Source organism: Podarcis cretensis (assembly GCF_951804945.1).
Source record: "Podarcis cretensis genome assembly, chromosome: 1".
Taxonomy (NCBI): Eukaryota; Metazoa; Chordata; class Lepidosauria; order Squamata; family Lacertidae; genus Podarcis; species Podarcis cretensis.
This window is the reverse complement of record NC_137170.1, coordinates 51,152,623-51,164,109: the sequence shown is the minus strand read 5'-3', so window position 1 is coordinate 51,164,109 and position 11,487 is coordinate 51,152,623. Positions and strand designations below refer to the sequence as shown.

Here is an 11,487-nt window from a genome sequence, read left to right as displayed (position 1 = left end):
CCTACATTACAAAAACTATTTTATGTAAGTACAGATACGCACGTGACAAAAATAGCTATGACTAGTACTCAGCATGACAGATTGTGGCACATTCATATTTTACTGAAGGCGTTGTATTAGTGTACAAATTAATACAAATGAGATATATTCATGGAGCCTAAGGCTGTCAGTGGCTACTAGTTATGGTGGCTACGACTAACTATCGTATCTGAGGCAGTATGCCTCTTAATACCAGTTGCTTGCAATTATGAGTGAGGGGGCACTATTGTGCTCAAGTCCTGGCTGTGGGCTTCCCAAAGGTATCTGGCTGGTCACTATGAGAAAAGGGATGCTGGACTAGATGGGCCTTTGGTCTGATCTAATAGTCCTGTGAGCAAAATCCTGGAATTCTTGGACTCCAGTGGTTGACTAGTTACTAGCTGAATTAGGGCCACATGCATAGTGGTAGAAAATTCTTAGTAGCATGTTCACAAGAGATAACTATACTAATAGGTCTAGAAGAAACTCGAAGAAAAAGACACAAGTTTCTCCATCTCTCACAGCATTAATGAAAATGGCTGAACTGCGAAGGCCAGCTTTTTCAGTAGGTGGTGCTATGTACATGCAGAACTCTTTACCTCAGTGCAGGGGTGGCAAACTCTTAGCCTATAGGCCACAGATAGTCTCTCCAAAATCTTTTTGTGGCCTCCAAAATGCTTTTTTTTTTTGGAGAGGAGAGCTGGGGAAAAAATTCACATCAGGCAACCAATGTGCCCCTTTGACCTCTGACAACTGAACATGCAGCCAAGGTAGGACGACAGAAAATGAATACTACAGCCAGACTGTTTTAATACACTGGCCTGGTTTCAGCTGATCTTCTTTTATACAAGCAATACAGCTTCACATTGGTAATAACACACATTGAGCATAATGATGCTTTATTCCCATTTTTCACTGAAGGGAAATGGGTCATTTAGTTGCTTCCTACATCTTCTACTCACCCTTCTTGGACTTTCAACAGCTATTAGTTTTTCTGCTGTTTTGTGTACCACAAAAAGGTGATACAACCCTCTGCTGTATGCATAAAAGGCTGCACTGGATGGAATGTATGACTGAATAATTACTACCTTACAGTCACCGTTACAGTAATTAAATTGACAACATTGCTTTAAAAATGTTTAAAGGTGTTGATCCAGTAAGAGGAAAAACTATTAATACCTTATAAATTGTTCAAACAACCCTAATTCTAAGAAAAGTAAGATGTTTCATTTCAACTGTACTTTCCTTAAGGGCATGATTCCTTATGTCCCAACTGGCTTCTAAATGAAATTCTGCCAAATACTCATATTTTTATGCAAGTCATTTTGTTGCAAAAGAGTCCACTTTGTTTTACGTTTCTGGAGAGCACCTACAATGTACTGAAAGCCATTTTGTAAAAGAAAACAGCTGGTTTAACATCCATTTTTCAATAAATCGAGAACTTGGTAGTGATTTGAAGCAGAGGGTGCAGTAATCAGCACAATAAAAATACAGGTGGTCTCCAGACCAACAAATTCAATGCAAATCAGAATTGTTCACTTGCAGGATGTATGCTCCTATTTGTACATGAATACTGATAGGGGTTATGAAATGGCTAACTACTTACTAAAGATGAGTTATAGTAGAAAGCACTCTGAAAACAAATATGAGTTGCTGTGGCATTACAAGAAGCAAATGCAGTATCTGAAATGAGGGAATAGGTGGGAAAAAACAGCAAGCAACAGAGTGTCATTATACAAGTTTACTGTGTATCCGTACTAAGGATGTGCTTGTTTGTTAGAGATGCCTGAACTGGCAAAGCAATTATGCTATACGCTGCCTCATCTAACAAAACAAATAAGTTATAGCAGAGTTCATCTAGTATGATCAGGGGGATGGGAGTATATTTTCTTATAAGTAAGGGTTTAAGCATCTGTAATATTTTACTTTAGATGGTTATAAAATCACCAGTAGACATTAATGAGAATTATAAGACCATAAGAGTTAGGACATTAAATTAGTCATAACCAGCATATTTGAAAAAATACTGCCTTATGCGATGAAGCGATGTTGTGATGGCCTATTATAATTGCTTTAATACAAAACATGGAGAACAGATACATCAGTGGCTACTAGCAGAGGTAGCTTGTACGTAGCCCTGTCAAAGTCTATATTTAGAAATGTTATACCCATTTCTAATAGGCTGTGGAGATGAAAGACAAAGGAGGAAATATCACCTTCTTGCTTCACTTATGTACTTCTTTGTGGCATTGGAATAGCCATTGTCAGAATATAAAATGCCAAGGCTTAATGAATCACTGGACTGAAAAAATCCGGCATACAGACAGGGAAAGGTAAGTGTGTAAGTGTACATGCGACCACACTCACATCAAGTATTCCAACTGCTGTGGGCAAAGAGCAACACCGTTCTTTGTATCCCTCCAAACAAACTCTGGGGCATGACTGCATTTGATGTACAGTGGACGCTCGGGTTGCGAACGTGATCCGTGCGGGGTGCATGTTCGCAACCTGCAGCGTCTCATCTGCACATGTGTGGGTTGCAATTTGGTGCTTCTGTGCATAGGTTGTTTTCTGCTGCTCCAGAGAAGTGGACACGGAGCAATGGCTCCAAACTACAAGAAAGAAGATTCCAGCTAAACATTAGGAAGAACTTCCTGACAGTAAGAGCTGTTCGACAGTGGAATTTGCTGCCAAGGAGTGTGGTGGAGTCTCCTTCTTTGGAGGTCTTTAAGCAGAGGCTTGACAACCATATGTCAGGAGTGCTCTGATGGTGTTTCCTGCTTGGCAAGGGGTTGGACTCGATGGCCCTTGTGGTCTCTTCCAACTCTATGATTCTATGATTCTATGAGCAAAGCGCGATTTAGCGCTTCTGCGCATGTGCGACTGCTGAAACCCGGAAGTAACCCATTCTGGTACTTCCTGGTTTTGGTGGTCTGCAACCCAAAAAAACGCAGCCTGAAGCATATGTAACCAGAGGTATGACTGTACTAGCTTTCCAGAAAGGCCTAGCCAGAACTCCTCCTTAGTCTGACAAACTTACCATTCATGAAAGGAAGTAAAACTCACACACAGGTAGGAAAAGTGATCAGCAAGAGGTTAATTTAAATTAAGAGAGGGTGACAAGGAAAAATAAAGAACCAAGGACAGATTACAAGGTGTACTACGAACACTAGGCCACTGTTTTATACACATGGGCATAGCCAAGGGGAGGGGCAGCTGCTCCCCTAAATCAATCAAAATCAATAAACTTCAATATATATCTGAGGTTCTTCCCCCTAACAAAAGACTGCTCCCCACTAACAAAAATCCTGGCTATGCCCATGTTTATACAATTAAGAAATTTTATTCTATCTTCTAGTCTTGGCAGTTGGAGCAGTCCTCCTTCTCATATTCTAGAATTCATGTACCCACCTAGCCAGTCACGTGCAAGCAAAAACAAGAATGACACAGAAAATTCTTCTCAAACAGTTTAATAGCAAATAAACAAAGGGAGGTACCACACTTGGCATATACAAAATGACTTCTTGTCTGTGTGTCTGTGCAATTAAAACGGCATTAGGTTCCCCAGTGGGACAAAAAGAAACCACACACAAAAGGAAGAAAATTCCTTAATACATACTCGCTTGTTCCAAACTTAACAAAACTTTCATTTTTAAATCCACTACACAAACTCCGTGATCAGAAAAGCAACATGTGCTTCTGTTTTTAAACCATTAAAGTAAAAGCCATAATTTTCTACAGAGTACAACACAATTTCACACAAAAAGGACATTTTGCAAATCAAACAAGAAAAAAGGAACAGCTCAAACAAGGAAAGAAAAGCATTGCTACAACAGAATCACAAATTTGAGTTGATTAAATCCTGTTACTGCAGAACAGACTCTACATTTGGTCATAGTGGCAATTTGTTTTCTTGTCACATTTGTGAATCACTTTACATTGTTTTCTAGTAGAAAAGCCCAAAAAACTGTACAAAACCCCTAGTGTTAAATACAATGTGTGTACCAATAAAAAAGCCCACAGGTTTGTTTCCAAAATGTAAATTTTCTTTTTTTTTAAATTATTCACAAAAAGCAGCCAGAAATAAAAGGCAGCTGCTGCGTTACTGTCTCAAATTCATTAAAACCACCACAGAATAATTAAAACAACCAAAGAAAGAAAGGAAAGAAGAAAAGGAACATCCAACGTTTGGCATTTTGGTTTTCTCCAGAGATTTTTGTTTCCACAGGCTCCCCCAGAGTTCCTCATGAAACTATATGCGCATTGTAAAGAAATGTATTGGCAAAATTAATCAATACACTGCAGGGTCTCACATTCCCTGCCATCAGACATCCCTGTGCATTGCGACTGTGAGCCTAAGAGCAACTATCTCACAGCTGTATACCCAGATATTGCAATCATCTCTTTGCAAGCAACCCTCAACCTCAAAAGTTGAAGATCACAAGGTTGAGGGAACAGCTACCTATGCATATTTATCTAACAAGCATGGAGAAATATTACCCACCCAACAATGCAGAAGGATTTTTTTTTTGTCCTAAAGACTAGAACACTCCATATGGCCTAGAGACAGGTCTCCCAAACACCCCTACTCTTAGGAATTTTTGCTCACATTCCTTTCTCCTGTCTGAAGTTCCTTTATAGCTTCCCCAACCCTTTGCCCCTTGTGATTAGGCACCTACCACAGGAGTTTCTTGCAGGTGCTGTGAAACCCAGTACTAAGTCTCAGCTTCTATAGTAGGTCGTTTATGCAGGAAGGCTGACGCATGCTTCCCAGAGAAGGATAATCCGTGCTATTTCTTCATCAGGCCAGAAAAAAAGAAAGAAAGACTGCATGACTCCTTACCCAATTTAAGAACTTTAAAAAAAAAAAAAATCTCTGTAGAGATCATCCCCCAGCTAAGGCCCCTGAGAAAAGGAGCTGGGGTTGGTACCCTGTTCAGGCAACAGCTATTAGGCTGTTATATTGTGCTTGTCGCTTGGGGAAAGAGTCAGCAGTTCTGTGCCTAAACTTACAGATTCCTTCTATGGGATATGCAGAACATGATACTTCAAGTGTAAAGACTGGAGAGCAATCAAGCTTCCATCCACTGAGCTTTAATGGTGCTAAACCTCACAAAGCAAGCCACATATTAAACAAGAGGTACAAATTAAGGCTACCCCAAAAGAGCTTTAGCTCCAATGGATCTTAGAAGCAATATTACTGCAAACACCCCACACCTTTCCTTCTATCCCTGCCGCCGCCACCACCACCTGAACAGTGCAATCAAGCCCCCGAGACCTTTCAATAGCTGTGATGATAGAGCAAGGTGCAGATATCGTGTAAAGCAGTCTAAATGCACAGGAGATGTCATTACGTGACATATGACCACAAGTCTGGCATCCAAAAAAGGATAGATCTGAAACCTATTGAATTACTCAGTTTTTGCACAAACTATAGAAAACAGAGGTGAAGGGTGTTTATATACACAAGGTTGTGAAGACCACAGCAGGAAACATGCAAAACATTTACAAGGGCGTTATTTGAGTTTTTAAAGGAAAAAAAAAACAAAATCTCACATTTTAATGAGGATACTGTAGTTACAAAAAACTAAGCATGCTAGGGTTTAACAAAATACAACATCAACTTTGATTAAATTTCACTGCAGACAAAGGCTGATAATCACACAGGAAGGAAAAAAACAGTAAGTGCCAGGGCAAAAATGCAGCTACAATCAGGAGAAAGTGTAGTTCAAGTGTTTTCTGCTGAGGCTACTCAAGTCAAAGAATACATGCTGTCTCCTCAAGCACAGAAAATAGATTCAGCAAAATGTGACCAGAAGCCTCCTAAATTTTTAAAGTCGCATCATTTTACCTTTTCCTTCAAAGATTTGTTTTAAAACTAAGCACACAGAAAAAACTAAGCCTAGAAAGTGATTGGCTGTATGTTCACAGAAATACAATACTCCACGAGGTATGCTAGCAAGGCTGCTCTGAAGACAGTTACAAAGAATCAGAATCACAAAATCAAGTGGTTATCTTACGAAGTTCTAGAAAAATAGAATTCTTTTATATTCAAATGCAAGTTTAAATATTCCCCTTCAGCAGTCTTTCTAGCAAAACCAATTTGGCAGCACAAAAAAGAAAAGAAAAAAAAGAAAAGAAACAAACATAATAAAAATACACATCAGCATCAAAAAGTCAACACAAGGTCAAAGGTGAGAGTTCAAGCATCAGAGAAGCTGAAGAGACAAGGATTTGGACGATGTACTTGAACGCCACATCGACATGCTTTAGGCACAACGATGAACAAACGGCAGGAATCTAGAAAAAAAACAAACCAGAAAGAAGGAGACCCACTGAGTTACACAGAGCAGTACATCCAAACAGAGAGAGAAAGAGAGTGAGAGTGAGAAAGAGAGAACAAGAATGGGCACTGTACAATGAGACCTCTTGGGGAGGGGAGTTGACAGGGAAGGGCAGCACATGCCAACAACAAACAAGTAAAAGTTGAAGTGCATAAGACACCAAATAAATATCAAAACGACCAGAAACCAGATAGAAGTAGAGGCCTGGGATTTCCTTTAGACACTAGCTACAGAATGGACTATGGCTTAGTGGCATACAGACAGCTGTGCAGTCACCACAGCCCTGAGCCAGTGCTCCTGCTACCTCTGCTTGAGGAAGACAACACAGAACTCCTCCTCTGTTAGATCTTGAATCCATAAAATGTGGTTCCAGGGTGATTTTAAGAGATGGGGGGGACACAGGAGGAACCATTGGGGGTGATGGTTGATTATACTTTCTTCTTTCCTATCATGCGACATACATAGGCAGTAGTAGCCTAAGAAATCCATCCTCTGTTTCAGCTATTCTTTAGGAAACAAGGATACTGGCTGTTGGTTTTAGAACCAAAAAATGACATAAGATACATAAATAGAAGTGAAACCCTTTGAAATAGGAAGGAATTAAGACTTTATTGCAAGTCAAGACTTGCCTCAGCTGAGCCCTTTTTATTTAATACCTACAAATAAACGTTTGCAACTTTTTCAATAAATAAATCCTTCTCCCTGACTTTGTGAGGTGGAATTCTGGGCTCTCATAAGTTCTACAGTCACTGTTACCAGTTTGAGTGGAAGGAATTTTGTCTGAGCATCTTGACATTTTCTCAGAATTGATAGAATCTCCAATAAGGGTACAACACAAGAGATGTGATTTGCATGACAAATACATTTAAGCATTCTGGTAATGACATGGAAAACTGTCTGAGGCAGCATGTGATTACTGGAAAAAGCAGGCTTGTTAGGTTTACTGTAACTTTTATTCCAATTACAATTAAAGGCATATAATATTCTGGTTTAAAACATACGGTTGCATTTCATTTCAGTGTTTAAAAGTTTATTTTTCTATTTGTGTGTGTGAATTCCCAAATGAAAACTGAGCTTCTGTTTACAAATGCTAAGCTATTCTACTGTCTTAGATTTTTGATCTTAACATGTACATCAAGCAGAATCTGAAAAGTAGATTCTGTCTCTCCCCCCCTCCAGCCCCCAGGACACACTCACAAGGCTGAAGGATATACATATATTTACTCAAGTTAAAATGTTACAGAGGAAATGCACACTATTGTGAGGCAAATTCATCAGCAGTTGTTGAGAGCCATTTTTTAATTACAAGAATAAGGCTTTTCTTTGGGGGGGGGGGGTTGATATGCCTCAGGAATGCCAAAGTCAGCCCAAAATACTTTTCAGTTCAATGTTTCTTCTTTTATTGATTCCAGATTTGTCTCTGCATGTTACCAGACACCCAATTTATTCTGAGAACTTGTTTTAATCTAAAATACATCTATGATCGTTTTAGGTTAAATACAACTTAAGTTGATACATAGTAGCCTGTATTTCTTAATAAAGAACAACTAAAATTGGCTGTGCTTTCCAGTTTGATCCCTTTGTCATATTGGATCAAACATAGATAATAATCTGGTCTCCTACAGAGGGATAGGCAAAAAGGTAACATTCAGGGTTTTATGTCAAAGGATCTGTTCAAACTTGGAAAGGAAAAAGGATGGAGGAAATTAAAAACTGTGCAGAACCCACAACGTGACAGATAGGCTGTAATCCTAGAAGTGGAAAGCTGAATTTGTGTGCGCAATTTCCTTGCCAATAGAGAACCTACTCCAGAGACTTAGTTGTATTACTTGTTTTGAAAAGCATGAATGGGCAGATCAGAATTAAACTGAGGGAGGGGAGAGGCATATGGAGTTAAAGTCCTCTAGTTAAAAGTAATTCAGAGCACCAGCACGGAAGGCGCAGCAACTTTGCCAATACACACCAGAGTCCTGATTTCTGGAATTTAACCTGGAAAGTCTACTTTGGCAATTCTCAGGTGGGATGAGAGCACTCACATAAATCATACTTCTCAGATTATAAAACCATCTATACCCACTTGCTGTCATGTTAATTTAACAGGAGGTGATTTGCCTCACAGTTTCCATGATGAGAGCATATATGCTGTTTAGGAATATTATGGACACTAAATAAAAGGGTGAGCGAACAGATAATTCACAGAAAACTAATTTGGGTAGTCAAAACAAAAACAAAAATGTAACTGAGGGAGCAGGGGAGAGGAAGTACTGGGAGAAGTGACTATAGAGAAACTTGAGCACAGCTTTCCCTCTCCACTAGTTCACAGCATTAATTCTTTTCCTATTTAGCAGCTTTTCCCACTGCAGACAGGTCACTGAAAGTCAGTAGTTTCAATCATGCACATTGCTGTATGTATGTGTAACACAATCACATTCAGGATTATGCAAAACCCTGTTTTTTCCAGTGAAATAATTTAGATAATAAATATTCTCCACCCTGGAGCAGTATAAAACTTCTATAAAAATAGAAACAACATTCTTGGTTATATCAGGTTGCAAATGGAGCAGCTGCTCCCAACCATGACACCCGCCCCCCGAAAAGTATATTATTTATTTTTTTAAAAAAATCCCATGACAACTCTGGAAGCCTCAACACTCCAATACTCCCCTCCACTCAGAATATCAGGACACAACTTTTCCTAGTGCACAAAATTCAAATGTATACAGTTCACCTAAATGTATGCATATGCTTCTGAATAGACCCAAATACTGAACACAGAAGGGTACCATATGCCAGCATAAATGGGAAATTTGGCAATCTGACCATTCAACCTTTTTTGCCACCATTCTGTGTGCTTTATAATACTGACAGTTTGCATCAACAATACTTCCAAATTCACGAGAAAAATATTACTTGAACCTGAGAAGGAAGGCCCAATACATCTTATACTTCTGAGGTTTGATACACCAGGGGACCCAGTCCCTGGTTATGTTTGATTTCCAAGTTTCTGGCACATTCTTAAATGGCATTTCAGGCTCAACAAGCCTTGTGGCTCTTCCTGACAGAGTGAACTGAAAGCCTTTAAAAAAAAAAAAAAAAAACCTGCTCCCTGCTCCCCTAAACACGATTCCCAAACACAAAATTTGTGGGTTGACTGGGGTGCTGTGAAAAAAACATAATAATAAAATGGGGCCAAAGAGACGAATAAACTGAGGACACAGGAATGCGGTGAATCTATATATAACACCGTTCATTTCCTCACAGATAGAGGTGGCTTTTTGTAGCTTTAGAGCTAGCTTCTGCACTGACTTCTTGCCATGGCTGAGGCCAGAATGTCAAAATTCCCTTTAGTCCCATGTCATCAGTGTGTACAAAAAAAACAAACCACCCTTTAACATTTTGGCAAATTCATACGTGTGGAAAACAATAAGTGTGTATTAGAAGGGGAAGAATTCTGAGTTGTGAGTTAAAATATATTGGGTGATAAACAATAGCAGGATCAAGATCCTGTGCAGCAGACTCAGCCCTTTGTGTTTTATATTGGCACATGCACTCAAAGGAAAACTGCAATGTGGCAAAACAGCAACATACGAAGAATCAAACTATATAAGCAAAAAATGTGATCTTTGGGGCAGTATTATTCTGGATGTTCAGCTAAAGAGTGTGCACAAAAAAGCAGAATGTCAGGAATCAAAGAACCATGAGCTTATTTAGAAGCCATCTGTCAGTTTAGTACTTAGGATTTAAATAGTGCTTTATGAACACTGATTCTAGTACTATCTTTCTGTACAAGCTGTAAAACTGGGGCAGAAGCCGCAAAGGAAATTCAATCAAGACATACAGAATTTGCAGCAGATCATGAGCAAATTTTGGGGCTAAGATGTATACCTCCATTATAAATTGCCTAGTTTCCATTAAACAACAAATACTGGAAAATTGGAAGTATCCAATTTTTAAAGGTTGTTCTGGCTGGATTGTAAATGTTTGCTCTAGAAACACAATTGGATCATTTTGTAAGCTGACCACACACTCATAATTACTGCAGTTTTCCTTTAATACATGAATCTGTTCGCCCAATTACTTTTCTCCCACCCTAGTGACTGATTCAGTATAACATTCTCCCATAAGGCATTAATTAAGTAAAGCTGGGCAAATGAGGATTTGGCAATGTTCCTTGAGGCTCTGTTCACTAACCAGCCACCAAGTGATTTGTATTCAGATTCTCTCCCTCCCTCTTTTCATGAATATAACTTGGGGTCTGGCAATAGGTCTTTTCTCCTTCTTAAGTCTAAGTCATGCAATGTCAGTTCCAATTGCACCTGGTATCTCCTCATCTCCCCAAGGTGGCTGGCATTGGTCCTTCTCAAAACACACTGGTTACAAACACAGCAAACTTAAAAAAATAATAATCAGCGATATGGCACCTAAACTCCAAAGTAAAACACTGGAAACAGAATCACAAACTCGTCCTCCATCCGAAGAATTCCCAGTAGAGGCTGCAGCCGAGTCTTCAGGGGAAGATGTGCCAGTTAGAATGACATCAATCAGCTTCTGTGGCTGTAAAAATACAGCCTTAAAGAGTTTTTGAATCACCAGGCACACTCCTCCCCAACTTACCAGAAGATCCTTCTCACTCCAGTTCCAGAGGGGAGGGGCGCTCAGTATGGCTTGCTGTCATTCTTAGAGCGCTTGAGCTGTACTTTCAGTCGCTTCATGCCAATTTGAAATCCATTCATTGACTGGATGGCAGCCTGTGCAGAGACTGGATTGTCATAACTTACAAAACCTAAGAAAAGGAAAACATACATTTAAAACATTTATGGTCAGACTGAAGTGGGAATAAACCATTCTGTTTTTGTATCTTGACATCATCTGTGCTTGCATTGGTACTGCAACCATGAAGTGTATGAACTGTTCATAGGTTTAGATAATATAAGAGGGCTACGATTTTTATTATTATTAAAAAAATCACAAGGGAGGCCAGTTTCCTTAGGACTCAAACGAAAGAGTACGTAGGTGCTTTTCTGAGCTATAGTAAATGACTTCTTACATAACACTGATATTTTATGTGAAGTGTAAGTTGCAGAGTTTGAAGTTCTGCTCCAGCTGCTTCTAAACATTAAGTTCA

The 11,487-nt window shown here is 39.3% G+C and overlaps 1 protein-coding gene across 11 annotated transcripts in view; it reads right to left on the bottom strand.

Annotated features, from left to right (window-relative positions):
- Positions 1-3,472: 3,472 nt before the first annotated feature.
- The window catches only part of CELF1 (CUGBP Elav-like family member 1), a 40,158-nt gene continuing 32,143 nt past the window's right edge, over positions 3,473-11,487 (bottom strand). For 10 of the 11 annotated variants that reach the window (XM_079951759.1, XM_079951764.1, XM_079951756.1 and 7 more), the window contains one exon: positions 3,473-11,145. In XM_079951759.1, the coding sequence (XP_079807885.1) occupies positions 11,018-11,145 (128 nt within the window). In that variant the 3' untranslated portion in view covers positions 3,473-11,017. The remainder of the gene's footprint in view (positions 11,146-11,487) is intronic. The other variant, XM_079951760.1, reaches the window with a different exon arrangement.